Here is a 20204-nt window from a genome sequence, read left to right as displayed (position 1 = left end):
CAGAGGCCCACCTAATGCAAATCAGTACTGACCCTGTTCCCGAACATTGATTGTCTCACTCCTCTAATCTGCAAGCCCACTGCTTTTTTTAGGTGGAACATTTGAGATCTGCACCCACCGGATGTCTCTGACTAAGCCACACCCTTGCTGGTGCCCCTCTCCTATGATGCAAAGATAGTTCTATAGCCGAACACCAAACATTTGCCTTGGGTGGCAAAAGCCTTTCTTCCAAGGAACCCTTTCAATCCCGCTTGATTGCTTTTATTACCAGGGTATCTGTTTCTCAAAAAACATGTAAAAGTGATCAGCCCATTAAAACCTGATTTTGAGAAACATGTATGACTCTCAGCAGACATCTTCAATTTACTGTCACTGAGTAAATAAAAGGTACTGTTTGTATTATGTATTTAAGGTCATTTTTGTATGTTGGGATGAGAGTTATTACCAAATGATTACTCAAAAATTAAATACTGGCAGGGTTTATTTACTCAATGAGGGGACATTTTTTAGTTTAACAGTACTAATCAGGGTAACTGTCTGTTTTAAAATGGTCTTTGAGTTCTAAGCTTAAATTTTTTGTGTGAACGGGATACTTGTGATTTATAGTAGGTGACAATGATATTGAATTTGTTTGTGTGTGTCTGGAAAGGGGAGGTGTGATAGGAATTGGGCAGCAAAAACATTAGAGCTGGCCATTAATTCAAATTGTTGGTCTCTCTGTTTCACCGCCCTCCATTAACCTGCCCCGACCTGCTGCACACTGCTAGAAGTAGCAATTGTCCAGATGGCTGCCCGCTATCAGCAGATTGGGTACTAAACATAGGAGTTTGATTACTTGATCCATAAGGGTAGAACTCACTGATCTATGCTAATGCAGAGATGGCAAGATACGCATGGCACACATTAATGAGTGTGAGAAGTTAGCCTGGCATATGATGTCCACTATTCTAGTGGGCACCCTGCACCAGTCTAAACGACCCTTATTTATGGTGGTTGTAAAGTCAACCTTCTAGACAAGCTATCCTAGTGGTAGCATGGACCAGCAGTCTTAGGCTAAAACCTCCGAAAGCATGTGAAGCAAGCTGTTTTACCAATTATAATCCCTTGAATACCAAATGAAAGGACACCACACAAGGTATATATCAAATATATATGTATTTATTTCTAACACAACCCCTCTGAACTCTTTGAGGTCAGAGATTAAAGTACTTCAAAAGTTACTCAATTAGCATACGATAAGGTGCACAAATACAGTTTTGCCCTAGGGGCCTCACAAACCATATACTAAGTAAGTGGTATAGGAATCACTTCAGAAATTGTTGAATTGGCCTAGGGAATCGCTGGGGCTACACTAGACAACCAAAGGTTAGGAAGTAGGAGAACCACGGGAGACGCGTGCAGTGTCTAAACACAGTAACGAGTTACCATTGACTTGGAATGGAGAATGTAAAAGTTACTAAGTTATAGATTTAGGGCACTTCCGGGTGGACTACGACAAAACCACTTTAGACTAGGACACTTGGATAGTCAATACCCACGGGAGCACCGGAGTACTTGCTACCTCACCCAGGGAAGCCGGGTACATAGGTGTCTTTTGGTGTCTGGTTTCGTTGATGTTTCCTATGGATATCTGCGAAGAAGTGCTGCAGGCGACCAGAGGAAGAGTGTCCGGGTGGATCCAAGGGTGGCTCGAAGAACTGAAGAACCTAAAAGCAGAGGGGACAGAGTCTGGGTCACTAGCCAGTGACCAGGAAGGAACCAGGCGATGTTGAGGAGATTTCAGGTGAAGAGGTGAAGCTTGTCTCTGCAGCCACGAGGACCAGGAGGTCTCGACGACGACCAGGAGCTGGATTCGAGCTGTCCCACGAAGGATCTAGTTGACTGCGGTGTCGGTATCCAGACTGGACCCTACAAGCCTTGGCAAACGCAATCCACACAGGAAATGAAGATTGGCTTCGAGTCAGATCGGCAAGGTGTGGGGAGCTTCTCCTTTGCAGGGAAGCTGGAGAAAGCCTGGAGCAACCAGACCAGTGGTGTAAATTCAAAAAAGTCTTCAGAGGGCTCACTAGCCAACGGGCTAGCAACCGGGAAGACGTGTCGAGCTGAAATGCAGGAGCAGGCCCCACGCGGCACATGTGGAGTGTGGAGGGCTGAGCTTTGGTGCAAATGGAGCTCAGGTCTGGGGCTTCTCATACCCCAATGCACAACTGCGAGGGTACCTCGGGAGTCCAGCAGTTAGCAAAATGCAGGAAGTCCAGGGTGTCTGGTCCCACGTCTCTCGTTTCCGCCACGGGTCTCAGCTTTGCTGTGGATGTGGATCGAAGTCGGAGAAATCTGGAAGTCCAGTTCCCGAGTCGCTGAGTCTTCGGGTTCCGGCAGGAGCGTCGACAAAGCAAACCGGCAGGTTACTGGTGGTGCCTGTTTGCACAGGGTGGTCACTCCTTGACCATAAGGAAGATGTCTTCAGTCTTCTAGTCGATATAGAACGTCAAAGGCCCAAGAGTTTCGTATCAGAGTTTCATTCCAGGATAATCTAAAGTCTCTAGACACAGCTCCTATCTTTATACTGATTTTAGGGGCTGGATTACCTGCTAGGTCCCTCCTATGGGTGGACCTGGGAAGGGGGTGGTTACACCCCTTCCCCTTTGTCCAGTTTCGCGCCAGAGCCGGGCTGGAGTGCCCCAGCAACTTGTTTGAACCGGGCTATGCATGGAGCACCTTGTGTTCCCCAGGCAATGTCTGGAAAAGCATCTTTCCATTAAACCCACCCTGCCCCAATACATTACAGGCTGTCTGGGGAGGTGCTAGCACCTACCTCGACAGGAAACCTATTGTACAGGCCTCCCTTGCCAGAGTTTCGTCCAGCAGCAGGAGGTCAGACTTGTGTCTGTGGCAGCAGCATCCATTTTGTGATGCTGAGGCTCTGTTTAACTCTAACCGGGTAAAGTAGTAACATACATGTCTTTTCCCTCAAGAAGGGTAGAATGCTACCCCCGCCGCCAGAATTGGCGGGTGGGGTAGTATTCCAAAGTGTTTGACACCTTGCACGGCATGTTTTGATAAAGCTAAACCAAAGTTAGCATTAACCGCGAGGATTATAATGCACTTAAGAGTATATGGTATGGCTATATCATAGAACCGCTATAAGGAGATCTTTCCGAAAGCTGCAGAGGGGCTCGGCTCATGCTAGGGCACCCTCTCACATAGAACCAAGCACTCTGCCTCCAGGATTGTTAAGGCCTGCCATAGGAGTGACTTATAGGTGACTATGTGTCTATATATAAGGTAGATATAGATATACTATATCTAAGTAAGGGTGTGATTACACCACCTTACCCAAGCTGAGTGATCATCATGTGGTGTCAGTTTAGATGGCCAGCCAGGGGTGGCATAATGCATGCTGCAGCCCCTGGTAGGCCTTGAATGCACCTATGCCCTGGGTACCTATGGTACACTATACACGGGCTCACAAAGGTGACCCACTATCCAATCTGGTATGTACCTAAAGTACATGGTATCAATTTCGAGAGAGAACAGCTGGCTGTGGGTCTGATTAGCAGGCCCACAGCCACACTAAAGTCGAAAAACCAGAGAATCACAGCAAAAAGTGGGGTTGACCATAGGAAGCATACCCTACTCTCCTACAATGAGAACAAGTAGAATACCCACTGTGTCAGGCAGAGGGATTGGGCTAAGTGTTAGAAAAGTCTGTTTCCCCCCAGTCTACATGCACTGTTTCCGACATTGTGCTGACTGTGTAGCTTTCAGATTGGGCTGTGATAAGGATCAGAACCCCAGTGTTGAAAATCTACCCTTTCTGCCAGATCACCGGAGATGTTTTTTTTAATTTCGTTAAACCCTATTTTTGCTGGTTGCAGAATTTTTTGCCCTTGCTAACCAGTGTTAAAAGGCTTGTGTTCCACCTTTCAGCATGGTACAGTTCATATACAGCCGATTGGCACATTCAACTTACCTATAAGTCCCTAGTATATGATATCAAGGTATAAGCTGGACCTATACGTTAAATATCACTAGTGGACTTCAGCTCCTATTCTGTCATCCACCACAGTGACAATGTAAACATGATTGCAAGTCTGCTACCACTAACCTGGATGTGCAGGTTCTCACTGCATATTCCACCTGTCAAAATAGCTCCCTTTGACGGGCTTAAACAGGCTTAAACCTTCATTTTAAATATTTATTAGTCACCCCTAAGTAGTCCTTGTGGCCCATGAGGTAGGGCACATGGTATTCAAAAGTAGGACATGTAGAGGTTTAGTCCTAGATAAGCCCTTACAGTGACGAGCTCCTCAGAGCTATTTTCACTGTAGCAAGGTTGGGTGTTCCATAGAAAAGTTCTGGGATGCAATGTTAAATACTAATGATGTATCTTAGGAATGTGACTAGCACGGGAAATATTTAAACAACTATTTAAATAGTTATTAAAAATCCAAATCAGTTGTGAATTCATCTTTTTTTTCTAGATATTACGGAAAAGTCACCTTTAGAAAGTTAACTTGGCCCTTCCCGAAGACACTTGAAACTAAATCTGCCATTTGCTCTCCACCTTCTGCTAGCCTGTAATTAGCATTTGAATAGTCGTAAATGAGGTGTGAACTTGCTCCCAGGAGCAAACAGTAATCTGACGGGCAGAGATGACTGTGATATCTACCTTACCTGTGTCATATAGAATCCGATTAAGTCATACTGGTCTGAGGCTTTCATGTTTTTCAGTTGGAATCCAGCTGTGTAAGTCAAAGGCTAGTAGTAGAAGTCCTGAGTAAACCTACTTATTGGCCTGAAATGAAATTAAGTCCTGATGTACGGTCTTACTTTGAGATTAGAGATGAATTATCTATTCATGACAACCTAATTTTCGGAGGCAGCCACCTTTTCGTTCACAAAAATCTTAGAGGAAGAATTGTTGATGTTGTCCATGAAGGACATTTGCATATATGTAAAACTAATGAACGCATATGTGAAGATTTTTGGTGGCCTGGGCTATATGTACAGGTAGAGCCGACTGTGTAAGAGCATATGGTGAATGCGAAAAGTGGTAGGACAGATACCTCCCCTGGAGTGTAGATAGATACCTGATGGCCAATGAGACTGCTGAGAGTAGAAATAGACACACATTACCATTTGGTAATAGCTGATTTATTCTCTAGGTGGCCTGAGGTATACTGTGTTAGGAATAACACTTCTGCTTCTGTAATCCAAGTGTTTGGAGAATGTATTTCGAAGGGAGGGTTTCCCCAAACTGGTGCCAATGGAAACTGGGGTACATTTCTGCTCCATATAATTTGAAGATTTCTGCGTGTGGTATTGGGCATAAACAATGCTTTTTGTACCATCCAGAGACCAATGGGATGGTGGAACATTTAAATAGAACCCTGAGAGGTGGAATATAGTTGGCCAAAGTTAGTAAGCTGGACTAAAAAAAAGTTCTACAAGAACGTTTTATAACATAGTGATTGTCCCCGTACTCTACAACATGAAAACCCATTTTTTTACCTGTTTCGGAGTTGAAGCCAACATTGTAAGTTGACTTCAGGATGGATGTCCTGGAGAAAAGGATGGGTCAAAGTATCAGTTGAGAATGAGTGGAGATCTAAGGAATAAGGAAAAAATGACAATAGGAAAAGGTTGTTTAATGCAAAGAAAAAAAAATTGTGGACCGAATTGGGGCTGCAGTTGGTGATTTTGTAAAAAAACAAAAAAACACCAGTTGTGACCAAGGAGTGGTATAAAGAACCAAGAGAAAATGTGAAATTTGTAAGAATGCAGTTGAAACTAGGGATGGCTGAATTTGGAATCTAAACGGGGTCCCCATCTGTAATAGTAATCAAACTGACAAGAAAATGCATGACAGGTCTGCTGGTGTGTTTCATATGACACTTTGGGCACACTTCAAAGAAACCTCCCGTGTCACAGGCAAATGTGAGCTGACAATTGCGCAGGGCCCTTCTTTTGAATCCTCCAGCCAGTCAGGCCCCAATCACAGTGGGCCGCTTTTTGACATTACAAGGTCACAGCCTGTTTGACAGGTCTGCTGAGATTATTTAAAAATATTGGGAAGCAGTTCAAAGGGTGAAGGCAAGATGTCAAAACAATTCCTGTATATCCAACGTCTGGTTGCTGAAAACTCAGCTTTGTTCTACCAGACTTCTATCTCTTAGGTTGTTGTGGGTAGAGGGAATGCAACAAACTAGAGTATGGTGTTAGCTATGGGAGGACACTGGGATTAATTTAGTACACTACCCACACACCCCCATTCCTCAGAGTATAAGTTTAGTGTGGCTGAAGACTAAGGCCATCTTGAAAATAACCTGAATGGGTAGGGTTATCCCCCTGGAAACTTTACTCTATTGGTTAGGGTGTCCCCAAGGGTCGCTCTAACCATTAGCTCAGGACAGGCATAAATGTGATATCCAGGCACCTACTTCAGAAAGCTTCTGAGGCCCTACAAGAGCTAAGAAAACTGGATCTGCTCTTCCTCTTTAACCAGGACAAAGACGTGGACCACAAGGGGCCTGACCTCCTGTTAGAGCTGCAGGAAAACTACAAGACACATTTTCCAGAGCTGCCCAGCTGTATTTGAGTCTCTAAGTGCATCCCCTGAGGTCTTTAGAAGTGTATTCCTATGATGAATTGGGACTTAAAGGACTAAAGTTAAAAGGCAACAGTTTTCACCATGAACAGCCTAATTAGTGTATCCAACCTGCGATTCCTCATGTCCAGTGTCAAAATGTGCACTTTGTGCATCTTGGCGCTATTCCTATTTAAAACGTTAAAAACTCCTATCTCTTCTTCTACTTATCGGAGTTTTGTAATTTAGGTGTCATTCAGTTTATTAAATGTTACTCTTTTTTTTCTAAATCATGTTGAGATTTTTACTGTTTTGCATTTCGATTTTATTATAGTGTTAGTACTGCTTAAATACATTTCTCGTAAGATAAGCCTGTCTGCTCCCAGCTACCACAGGTTTGAGTTCGGGTTTATTTAGAGATTTGCTTGAGGTGGGTACTTACCCCCAACTAATAATCCAATTTTTTACAATCAGAAAGGGAATTTGATACCTGAATTCGTCTTCTTGAAGCTGTCACATGCAGACTGCGATGCATGGTAGGACATTTGCAGACACGAATGCCATTGTTTTCATGTATATGAAAGTGAGCAAACGTGTGTTTTTTTTTTTCTTGCGCGGTAGGACGTTTGCAGACATAAATTCCATTGTTTTCTTGTATATGAAAGTGTGTGTGTTTTTCTTTTTTAATTATTTGCAATCCATTGTCTGTAGTGGCGGGTCTACCCAAGCCCCAAACACCCTGGATTTTCTAGCCTGCTCTCTCTTGAAAATATCTTTTATAGTGTTCGCTGGGTGCCAGGAATTTATGAGCACGAATATCGCAGCCAATTTATGAGCATGAATATCGCAGCCTTTTGTCATTCCCCGAGCTCCGCTGAGATGCCGCCTTTGGGAGTCGGGGTTCCACAGGGCTCTGTGTTGAGCCCGACTCTTTTTAATATCTTTATGACCCCACTGGCGGCACTTGTGGAGTCGTTTGGAGCCCAGATCGTGTCCTACGCGGATGACACGCAACTACTCTTTACGTGTAGGAAAGATCAGGCATTTAACGGAGAGAGCATCCGGGGGTGCCTTGGGATGGTCTTTGACTGGTTCCAGCGGAACAGCCTCAAGGCCAACTCCAACAAATCGGAGGTTTTGCTTTTCGGCTGCACCTCGGACCCTGAATGGCGGGAGTGGTGGCCAACGGACAAGTGTCCCCCTGCTCAGTCATCTCTGGTGGCCAAAAACTTGGGAGTCAAGTTTGATAACAACCTCACTCTAAGATCTCACATTCTCGGTCTGACGGGCACCTGTTTTGGGATTTTGAAGATGCTCCGGAAGTTCTTACCTCTGCTTGCAGAAGAGCATAGAAGGATCACTGTTCAAGCCTTAATAGGCTCCAGATTGGACTATGCCAATGCCCAATATTTAGGACTCCCGGACTATTTGGTTCAGAGGCTGTAAGTGGTGCAGAACTCCGCGGCTTGCGCCATTTTTGGCCTTCATAGGCGAGCGAGAGCATCCGGGTTGGTGCAGTCGCTTCACTGGCTGCCCATCCGGAAGCGGATTATGTTTAAAACTCTGACTCTGGTGCATAAAGCACTCTACGGCTCGGGAGCAAGGTACCTGCAGCGAAGGCTTGCCTTCTATCGCCCGGCCCGGTCACTTCGGTCAGAAGCATTGTTCACGGCCGTGATCCCTTGACTGAGGAAGGCTCCTACTGGGGGTCGCTCCTTTAGTCTCAGGGCCCCCCAGTTATGGAATTCTTTACCTCTGGCTCTGCGTAGTACTCCCAATTTGCTCCTGTTTGGGAAGAGCCTTAAGACTTGGCTTTTTAACCTCTAGGATGTCTTTCTTTCCTTTTTTTTCTCTGTTTTATGCTGTTATGTTTTTTAACTGCTGAGCTGCCTAGATAAAGCGCCGGGACACTCTTTCTGAGTAGCCGTGCGCTATATAAATAAATATATAACATAACATAACATAATATTGGAAAAGTCTACATTTTTGTAGCTTTATTGACGCTATTGACATACTTGTGGTTTTGGGTTTTTCTATTCTATATGTTAGGCCCTAAACGCACACATGGGCACTAACTTTATTGGCGGAAGTGTGGAACTGTGCAATGATAGGACATCTTCTGTTATATACTGTTTTTTCCCCCCAAGTTATTTGTCCATCTTTTGTAAGTCAGTATCCACAAAAATGCATTTTGAGAACACCAGGAAATGGGGAAATCCAGAGTTCAAAGTGGTGTTAATGATACTTACCAATAAGCTCAGATTCTTGGGTACACTTTAAAAAAAAATGCTTGACTTTAATAATTTCCAATTTTTGTGCATTTTATTTTTCATTGTCAAGTTGAGCCTAGTTTTTACAGAATAAAAATCATTGTAAGTCACAGCTCAGTTGTTGGTTTTGGGTTTCATTGGATTTTGTACAAATTACAAGTGCTGTACGTTTCTGCTAATGGAAAGGTCAGGTGAATTTAACGTTTTATAACTTTACTAAAAAAAAATAATACATCTACGCCATTTCTACCTATATGCATTCAATACTTTCTGAATTCAGTAATTAGTTTATTTGAGAAAACCTTGACCGATCTACACAAATGATTGCTTTAAGGACTACTATATTTTTCTCATTTTTAGAAACTGATATCTTTCTGGTTCACATATGATTTTCTTACCTGTCCTCCCCCTCAAGTTGCAAGTAGTACCAATCCACAAAAATAAGAAAAACTGACAGCCATTTTTAATGGTCCTAAAGCAGTGGTGCAAAAAAGTTTCCTTTCTGCCTGTTTCAGAGGGCTAGGAAGAGGGCGATATTAGCATAGCAACTCTTAGGTTGATGCTTTTTCTAGGAAGAAAGCAAACATTATAGCACACCACGTTTCCCCATTTAAGGCATGATGATGTTGCGTAATATGGAAAAAAGGTTGGCCTAGGAAATATTGGTAAAATGTAATTGTACTGTATAATTGTACCACCCGCAGAGTCCGAGTTGCCATTGTTTAAAGTAATAACTTTGTTTTTGTGGCAAAAAATGTATTTGCCAAGAGTTTTGTGAAACATTTCTTATTAAAATTATCCTCATGCAAAAAAAGGGTTGAAAAATAATAAAACTTTATGCAGATGAGGAAAATAACTAGCAAATAAATTATGGCTGTTACTTGATAATCGTTTGGGCGCATTCCAAATCCTTTCCTTTCCATTTCAGATCCCTGAAGTGTATACTCCGGTTCTTGAACGCCTGCTGGTTGTTCAGATTGATAGTTTCTCACAATATAGCCCAAAAATGCAGTCACTTTGTTGCAGAGCTATTATCAAGGTTTTTCTAGCAATGGCAGGGAAGGGACCGGTTCTATGGAGTTTCATCAGTACTGTCGGTGAGTATCGGGAATTAATAACCGTTTTGGTTGGGAAAGGTGTCTTGAATTGTTAGCTCTTTCAGCAAGTTTGAAACCATTGATAAAGTTGGACACATAATCCAAAAGAAGTGTTTCCATTTTCTGCTATTTATTTTGTACGCATGAATGGGTCTTCCATGTTTTTCATAGATTCCTTGCTTAGCTGAAGTGGAGCTTTTACTTATTTTTAACATTTCTATCACTTATGGTGTTTGACACCAGAACACACGTGCATGCCATATCTGAAATACATTCTGTAGATCTTTCCTCTTCCTTGCACCAATGTACAGAGGGATGTGCTGCACAGCAGTGGACTGCTTGCTGGACTGACCTATATATTTATCTGGAAACCTAAACATGAAGTTATTCGAAAAAAGACAAATGCCATTTTCACCTTTTCCATTTAGATTGTTAAAATTGCAAATTTATAATTGTCCCTTCTGCTAAGAATGTTTTTATTGTTTTGTTTCAGTGCATCAAGGTTTGATCCGAGTCTGCTCCAAGCCTATTAGTCCGGTAAGAAAAACAAAGTTGTTGGTTATAGACGGTGCCACTGGAATTATGCAGCCTTAGGTAACAAATGATGTGACAGGTTTGACTAAATTATTTGTGAAAAAGGCTAATTAGGGGGCATAGCGCAGCCCATTCTGTTGAATCATTATGACACTATTTTGCCATTTTAAAACATTGATACTGCTTGGCCAAAAGTTTCACCCATTCTTATCAGTTTAACACCTGAGCACAACTAAAAAGGAAACAAGTTGACTTTTGCGGGTTTGCCACTGCTGCACCTTGTATGGGTTTTTGGTAACTTCTGTCTGATCCAATTGAGCTAGAACACTTTCTTTTTCTGAAATCTGAAAATTGGGGAGAAGATGGCGCCCTGTGTGGCAAGTGCAATACATCATAATTATGTTTGAAACAGATCAGCTGCAGAATTGATAGATTTCCTGTCAGTGATTTAAATTATATTTTGCCAGAAGCATTCTTATATTTAAAAAAACTTGTTTTCCCTTCTGAAATAGGAATCTTGCGTTTGGGAAAAACCTTTATCCTTATCGAATTAAGAAAGGCCCGAGGGATAGTTCTCCATTGTGTCTTTACCCAGAGACATCTTAAGAGTTTTGCGGGCCCTGGCTGGGCCAAACATATTTGGGGGCCACTGTGCGGAACAGCTTTGAATTTATGGTCCAGTTTCAGCATTTTCATTCCCTCTACTGCCGGCGAACAGGCACACGTGTCCAAATTCTAAATGTGTTTACACCTAATTTTCAGAGATAGTGATGTTTTCAATTTTGTAACACATCAGCTCACTAATATTATTGCAAATAATCTTTGCTACACACTCCCATTTCGCATTTGTGCACTCCTGTTTTGGTCCAAAAGTAACTTTGTTGATGGATGTTGCATGAAAAACACAAACACAACATTGCTCTACAAACTGTTGTCATATAGATGCTTCTTTTCTATATACTGTGTTAAGTTAGCATGAGCTTGTTAAATGTTTAAAAGCCATTTTCCCTTCGGCTTCAGTTTGCACACGACACATACTGGTTATTGTAGCTTTCAACCTAGAAGAACGATGTGATTTATTTGAGAATAATATGTTATTACTCTATCAGTTTTGCTTGGTACACTGTCTGCACAGTGAGTGCTGAACCCTCTAAGAATAACTTGACACAAGGTTGCTGTGAGGTCTGATCTTCGCACCACATTAGACATAACACAAATACAGTTGCTGCCAACATTGGGCTCTAAGCAGGTTTAAGATAGTTACTGGGAATGCAAAGACACTCTTGATGATGCCTCGCATGCAGAGATCTGGTGCAAGATGATGTGATCCTCTACCACTGAGATTTAGAGGTACGGGCCCGCCCTGCTAAGACCCAAAAGAGACCTTCATAGATATATTATACTAAATAGGGAGGGTGAGAAATAGGTGTTAATTCCTATTCATTTCAGCATTATAATATGCTATCACCGTTTGCTTATTATGGACTAGTAACTATGCTGATAACTTTGATTCTTATAATATGTTTTCTTGTATTATATAAGATACTGCGTTTGAGAACTCTGCATTAGTAAATAAATATTTCAAAAATGCACGTGTCCTCATTACTCCACGTTCTGGTTTGAAATGATTATAGAGCGAAAGAGGTAAGTAGCCTTGAGATTCAAGGTCATCAGGGCAAGACTCTCTGCAGAACAGAAGGGGCGATATCAAGGGGCCCCCTGAAAGGCAGGGGCCCTGAGCCAGAGCCCACTTTTCCCATGCCTTAAAACGTCTCTGACTTTACCACTGATTTGGTTTTATCATGGTTAATTAAGATACCAAGTAGGGGCTTTATTTCCTCTTGGCCGTGTTAAACATAGGCAGCAGTGTTAGCAGGAAAGTAGGCTTTCTGGGAGAGCATAGCTGCCAATGTTTCAGATTGCTTATTTGTGACATTTTCATAATTTCAGTATAATTGAGTGACATTCAACGACTATGAGTGACACTTTCTCGCTAGCAACATTCAAGCAATGAAGATGAGGGAAACATATAAATATCAGAAATTACACCCATTTGAGCAAAGAGAAATGCCAAAAAGATCTTAAACCTGCTGCAAAGCACCAGAAATGGCAGGGCACTCATAGCTGCCACGTTTTCATATTGCTTATGTGCGACATGTACTTATGAATGAGATTCTGCTGAGATGAGTGACACTTTCCTGCCAGTAAAACTAGTCCCAATAAAATCTAAATATCCCAGATTACCACTTTATAAGCAATAATAAAAACCCATTTGAAGTAGCCCGATCCATCCCAGTGCATCCTAACTCCATTGACAGCATCAGAAACAGCTAGCCCAACCCTACACAATTCCAGCAGGTCTACCACTGCTCAATACACTCTGACCCTTTACAGCCTTCAGAGTCTGCCCAGCCAATAGTTTAAAGCTATTCTAAACACATTCACTAAAACAACTGTGGCACTGCCAGGTCCATTCTAGCCCCATTAACCCCCAACAGAACCAGCTTGGTCCTGTCTATTCCCATTCCCAGTCTGAACATTCCAGCCCTGCGCAGTTCTGTTCAAACGCCATAAATATTCACATAACCCATCTAGTTAAAGCCATTCTAGCTGCATGTACATCCACCAGAACCAGTCAATAGGGTTGCTAACTGGGTGTTCTCTTATTGGCCTGCCCATTATATTAATGTCCCAGCATTAAAATATTAACTCCCTTAAAGCATGTATTTTTCCCTTCATATCCGCACAAATGTAAAACTCAAAACATTTGAGTAAAGCATTTTAAAATGTGTTCCATAGTTTAATGGTCCGTGGCTGATGAAGTAAACAAATTAGGCAAAACCGTGTTAAAACTGAATATGAACAATGTTGTATAAACCCCAGTTATCATGTGTCTGTCTTCGAAGAATTTGACATCATTTACTGGGAAAGGTGGCTAGGCTACTGGCCTATCCCTCTCCTTGTTGACCCATTCACAGTGCAACTCACCAGTGACAAGTACTGCCCCTGTAATTTACTGCCAGGATGAGAGCCAGGGTGTCTTCGTTGGGCGGGGCTGAGGGCAACAGGCGGTACTCTGCAGTGATGACTATTTATTTTATTCTATTTTATAAAGATTTATATAGCGCAAACAAGATCCTGAGGGATATCGGAGCGCTTTACACAAGGATGAAAGGGAGAATGAAACTCCAGTACCGATATCCAGTAAAAATACCAAACAATTGTAGTCACAATAATCACAGACAAAGGGAACAGAGCATAACCTGCGTTGTTTCGGCCTTAGGGTGATCCCTCGGCTGCTGCAGGTTCTGAGGCCTTGGGCTGGCAGCACTTTTAAACGCCTCTTTTCATACGGCCAGCATGGACATTCAAGGACAATCATGCAGGAATGGAGAGAGGACAGATGGTGCTGTCGAATTGCTCAGCAAGCTCACAACATGCAATGCTCTAATTGTGTCCAATAGACTTCAGGCCCCCCCCACCGCCAGTCAGCACCTATGGGCCCGGGAATGCTTATATTCATATGGCTGCAAGCCTGCATGTAACAAAGCAGGGGAAAGGGCCTTCCATGATGCATCTAGAAACAAAGCTTGCTGAAGGCAGCAGCAGTCAAGTGTTATAGGCCCTGCCTTTTCTGAGGCAGTTGCAGAGTTGGGGGTCAGTGCATCACAGTCCAGAAGCACACCCGGAGTCAGAGAACAGGGTAGCTCCCCTCCCTAGGATAGGAGGAGGCCTCAAGTTGTGAGCCAGCGTCCAAGCGCATTGTAGCCAGGGCACAAGTCCTAAAAAAAGAAGTGGGGGTACATTGATGTCACAACAGGAAGTGACGTCACAAAAGGTGGCTTACATCAGACTCATTGCCTCCCCTTGCTCACCCCTTAGATGCGATTGCATCAGAGAAGCCAGCGCGTGAGCAGCGTTCTGAATGAACTTTGATCTTGCACCAGAGAGGCCAAAGAGTGAATGTGTGACTCCATTTGCTCAAGTTATCGAGCTCCCGGTAAAATAAGTGGGGGGACGTCGCCCACCCTTGTGGTACCCCGACTCGAGCCCTGATTATAGCTCAGTAAAGGGCATCTTTGTCACCACTGCTGCAAAGTGCACAAGAGCATGAGTTCCTCCTAAAATCTGCAGGAGGTTCAGAGAAGCAAAACTGTAAGCAGCAGAGACAGCAGCTTGTCTCTTTCGAAGTCATAGAATACTGGGATACTTGGCTTCAGCTTCTGATCTAAGAAGCCCGTCATGATCAGACTCTTTAACATCAGCAGCCGAATCTACTCAGTGACTCTTACTCTAGACCAGGGCCGTTTTTAGGATTTGCGAGGCCTTGGGCTAAAAAGGAATGTGCGAGGCCCCTCTAATGTAGATAAGTGGCCCTTTGCAAGGAGACCATTCACAGACACTGTGGGAGGCCTATTGTCCAGCATTTTGTCGGCCCCCACAGTTTTAACTTTGGGTCCACAAGCATTTCTCACACCTTCAGTCCGATAGGTGTGAGAATTGCTTGTAGGCTAAAAGTTAAAACTATGGGGGCGCCATAATGATGGACAATGGGCCTCCCACAGTGTCTGTGAATGGGTCTCCTTTCAATTGAAGGGAGCGTCTCCCTCCCTTATGTATCCAGATACCATCCCTGAGAGGCCCGGGGAGGGGGGCCCCTCCATTTCAAAGAAAGGTGACACCTTTCTTTGAAATGGATTGCCAGGGAACCGACAGGACGCATCACCAGTGCGTGGCCCCATGCTGGTGAGCTTAGTGCGAGGCCCTGGGCAACTGCCCATGCCTAGTGCCGACCCTGCTCTAGACTCTCAGCAAGCACCGTTGCTACCTGTCCACCGGTCTGAGCAGTGCCAGCGATCTCAGTCTGCATTCATGACTGAGCCGACTCTCCCACAGTGGCTGCGCAGGTCCGAATGATCATATGCTGGCGGCGCGGTGTGAGCTCAGCAGCATCTGTGGGCTCCAGGCTGTGCAAAGTACAAACTGAACTCTGGTCATGGCCCGGGTTCTAGGTGTTGATTTAAAAAATGAAGTCACAAGACTCAGTCTCGACGTCACTTCAGTGACTTTAGCCGCGGAGTGACTGAAACACATTGTAGCCAGCCCTGGCCAGAGGGTGTTGCCTGAGATGAGCCAACCCCCAAGCCGCTAAGCCTGCCACAGCAACGTGCGCTATAAGCTAAAACCAAATTACCAGTCAGGAGTACTTAAGCAGTGCTATGACTGGAAAGCTGAAAAGTTGCTATTTTGCGTGGCAATGCATTTCAGCGTGGTGATGCGGACCACCCACTGAAATGCGTTAGTCTAACACCTGATGCACGGTACTTGGCAGGGCTGAATACTACTTTGCTTATTCCTGCAATTCCCGGTTTCGAGCTTCACTCTTCCTACCTCTTTCCATCACCTTGTTAAAACGCCTACATTTGCATCACTGTATACCTTCCTAGTTCTTGTTTCTTAACGAGGATGCCACAACAAGTAGACACGTGATTTATTCATCCGATCATTTGTTTACTGTTAGCGGAGAACTGTCTGCTCCACAAAACTATATGGTAAGTATCATTTCTCTACGGATTTTAGTTTCTTTATTTGTCATAACATATATGCTGTAGCAAGCACATTGTTTAGCAAAATAAAATGTTAGATGATTTTACATTTACATGTTTTTTTACAACCATTTGTGATGAAGATTGTTATGTCGTATGCAATTAGTCCTGGTAATTTTTCAATTTTTTGGCAGCGTCCATGATCTTTTTGTTTTTTGTTGCTGTTTTTTTAAAGGAAGCCCACAGGAAATCGGAAGAACCTCCTGCAGCTGGGGAGGTCAGAACTGGAAAATGGAAAGTTCCCACTTACAAGGACTATGTTGATCTTTTTCGGAATCTTCTGAATTGTGACAAAATGAAGGTAATAACAAATACCAGCAGTTCATTGATTATTTTATTTCATGGAAAAGTAATTTCTTAACTAATTCATTACTCGAGTTATGTTCATATGGCATTGGCTGCAACCTAATTGCTTGTAATCCACTAGTGATGACATCCACTTAAGTATGTCTGTATTTTATTTGATTTGTGTCTGCATCCCCGGTTGAAAATCTCCAAAGATAAAGCGCTGTGACAACTGAGATAGTAAGAGAGCTGCTTGTGCTTGTTTGTTGCTTTGAGTTGTTAAGACAAGTCCATCAAAAGAAAAACGAAGGTTATGTGGAACTAACTGTGTCTGTGGTTAGTACTACAAATATCACTGAAGTGCTTGAGAGCATGAAGGTTTGCTCTTCTGTGCCGTAAACATCAGAGTTTACTACGCGCCATACGGCTCACTGGCATCTGTACCCTGTTTTTCTGCGATAAATCAGTACAGGTCTTGAGCGCTCTCAGGGCTTCACAGACCAACTCCTCTGCTTTCGACAGTGAGTAGGTTAAACATCAAATCTTGGAGTTCAAACTCTTTTGTTGTTGCAGATGAAAGATGTATTTTTTTGGATCCATATGACAATTACATGTAGTGTCTGGGCTTTGTCCATGATTCCATACCATAGCCTGCGAGTCATGTTTTCTGATGCGCTCAAAGACCATCTGAGAACAGAAGGCCAAGTTTTTTTCTATTAAGGCTTACAGGGACACACCAAAGCATTCCCTCTCATTTCTTTTCTGGAGACTTACCTAGAGGAGATCTCCTAGAAGTCTTCTCATAAGAAACACAAAAACTCCAATGGAGAGAGAAATCATCGACTACCACAAGGGAATTGTCTGATTTATAAGACTATTCAAACTCAAGAGGTCAGGCTCTTCACCATCAGAGACCATTTTGATGCTGAAAAAGTTACAAGTGGATTTCTTTCTGCTTCCTCAGTTGACCCCACACAGGTCAAGACCTTCTGTCTGGCTATATTGGATTTGTTCAGAATGGCTTTGGTACCCTTTGTGTTACTTCATTAGGGCATATCCAGTCCTGTGTGCTTGGTGACTGAAACTGGCCAGACTCTAAACCTTCAAAAGGCTGTGGGCTCTGCACTAAAAAGATTTTTGGGCCCCTGGCGCCATCCCCTTTGCTGGAGCCGCTCTTGACACTGTCCTCTGAACCGGCCTTGGAGCCATCGTAGTAGCTGAACAATTTCAGTTGGTAGAAGTTAATTAAAGCTTGTTTTGGTGATGAACCTTTAGCACAGCCTCTTGCGAGCGTTCGGAGGTTCACCACAATGGAAGACGTGTTTGGCTCTAACGCTGAGGCCCTTGAGTGCCTCCAATGAATTATGAATGTAGAGAATATGATGACTCTTGGGGCAGACCACCTCCTCCTTGTTTCTAATGCTAGCCTTTATCAAGACCACAAACATGCAAGTGACTTGGATAGCTCACTGGAAGAGGAGTCTCCCTTACCCCTCTGGCCCACCCTCAAAAGAAGTGTATTTGTTCACTACTGTGCTACGAAAAGCAGCAGAAGGTTTAGAGTTGAGTTTGCACTCTATGGAGCCCAAATCCAATATTCTGTCTAAAATCTTGCAACCTGCCACCACAAATCAATCATTGCTTCCCTTCAACGAGGCATCCTGAATTGTGGTATGGTTTTGACTGTCACTGTGGCTGGGTTTAGGGGCACTTCCATTATACTAGATCATCACACCTGAATGGGTTCAACTGTCGTCTGAGGAGATGTCCTGGTAATTCTCATGGACATACTCTTCGATGGTAATTCAGAGAGAATGTAATTCCTCCATCGAATGTTTAAAGGACTTCATACCAATGCTTCTCTCGCTAGACTTAGCCTGTCAAGCAATACTGTACCACCATTAGTACTGAATATTTCTAGACTGTTCTAGGGCACAACAGTCCCGGCATAGATTATCTTCTCAAGAAGCCTGGACACCCCAATACATGTAATGCTGCTTTTAGGTAAGGGGTGGATCTAGGGTATGACGGCCACAACAGATCCACTCTCCGTCACCTTTCCTGGCTCTGATATCTCAAATCCTGTATAAATATCCTCAATACCCCCCCCCCCCCCCCCACCCCCTTCTACCCCGCCTGCGCCACCATCTTCTTCTGGTCCAGGTGAGGGCTCTCGCACTTTTCCGCTAATAGTGAGAGAATCAAGATGAATGACTGGTCATCCAGCCAACATGCTCTCCTTCCACCAGGTAATGCTCTGTGGCATCTACTCAGTTTTGGAGGTGATTCTCCTTGACCTGTTGAACAAAGGGGCCATAAAGCTTGTGCCTCTAGAAGAAAGGGGCATATGATTCTAATCCACTTACCTCTTGGTTCCCAAGAAAGATGGAGATCTGCGACCCATCCTAAATCTCTGCTTTCTGAAATTATGTGTTTGGAGTACAAGTTCAAGATGTCGTTCCTGAGCCTAGTCCTGCTGGTATTGGTTTCAATGGAGTGGTTGGCGTTCCTTGATCTCCAGGGTGCCACCTTCCATTCCCCAATTCTTCCCATTCACAGGCTTTACCTGAGGATCACCGTGGGATGCCAGCCCTATCAATTGACAGCTTTTTTTTGGGGGGGGGGGGTCTGTTGATCGTTGTGGGCTTTGGATAACTGGCTGGTGGTAGTGGAGTATGATGATTCTTTTCCACGATTTGGGCTTTACCATCTACCCCAATGTCCCACCTCACTCCAACACAGAGGTTAACTTTCATGCCAGTAGTGCTGTACGCAACGCACTTGAAGACTTTTCCTCCTCAGAGCATTACGTGTATTCAGAAGGGGATTCTCAAATTATATATGTTTTACATTTGCTTGGCCTCCTGCATCCTGCTGGTGTAGCACACCAGATGGCAAGTAAGGACCCTCTAATGGTAGGTGCCTGTAATGACAGTGTCTCAAACCCCATTGGATCCTTGCTGCTTGGTTGCAAATCCTGCCTCAGTTCACCTGAATTTGCACTAGTAAATAAACTCCTCTTACCTAAAAATAGGTAATTCCTTAAGTATATGGCACACAATGGTCCAGCACACTAATTTTGTAAGTACATTCAAGTATTTCAACAAATAATGACAGAAAAACTTGTTTTCTGTTCAGGTTGATGAAGACAGCAATTCAGTGGAGTTGTTTGCAGTTCACTCTTAATTTTTCTTCAAATAAAAAAACTGTAGCCAACGCGTTTCGTCCTTCACAGACTTCTTCAGGGCAGAAAAAGAATAATGATTGAATTAGGTCTTTAGCAAGTGTTATAAGTCTCTCCCCAATGGCGTCCAACTTTAATTCAGATTGCCTTGTTAATTCTGTCTTTCCTTCTTTTTAATTATGTAAATTCTCAATGAAGCTGCAGAAAAGGTACTCCTGTATCAAGGGTGCTCCTGTTGGACACAGGAGCACCCTTGATACATGAGTACCTTTTCTGCAGCTTCATTGAGAATTTACATAATTAAAAAGAAGAAAAGACCGAGAATTTACAAGGCAATCTGAATTCAAGAGAGATTTATAACACTTGCTAAAGACCTAATTCAATCATTATTCTTTTTCTGCCCTGAAGAAGTCCGTGAAGGACTAAACGCGTTGGCTACGGCTACAGTTTTTTTTATTTGAAGAAAAATAAAGAAATAAAGTGTGAACTGCAAACAACTCCACTTCATCAACCTGAACAAAAACAAGTTTTTCTGTCATTATTTGTTGAAATACTTGAATGTACTTACAAAATTAGTGTGCTGGACCATTGTGTGCCATAAAGTTGTGAGAAAGACTTTTGTCTTAAGAGATTTAGGTG

At 43.3% G+C, this 20204-nt stretch overlaps 1 protein-coding gene across 1 annotated transcript in view; it reads left to right on the top strand.

The window, feature by feature from the left end:
• PRKDC (protein kinase, DNA-activated, catalytic subunit) overlaps positions 1-20204 on the top strand; it is a 2818033-nt gene that overhangs the window by 246833 nt on the left and 2550996 nt on the right. Inside the window, exons 13-15 of the mRNA XM_086965729.1 lie at positions 9788-9956; positions 10450-10493; positions 16272-16397. Coding sequence (XP_086821855.1) covers positions 9788-9956; positions 10450-10493; positions 16272-16397 — 339 coding nt within the window. The remainder of the gene's footprint in view (positions 1-9787; positions 9957-10449; positions 10494-16271; positions 16398-20204) is intronic.

The sequence above is a fragment of the Lissotriton vulgaris genome, chromosome 4_1 (assembly GCF_964263255.1).
Source record: "Lissotriton vulgaris chromosome 4_1, aLisVul1.2, whole genome shotgun sequence".
Lineage (NCBI taxonomy): Eukaryota > Metazoa > Chordata > Amphibia > Caudata > Salamandridae > Lissotriton > Lissotriton vulgaris.
This window is presented reverse-complemented; position numbering and strand designations above follow the sequence as displayed.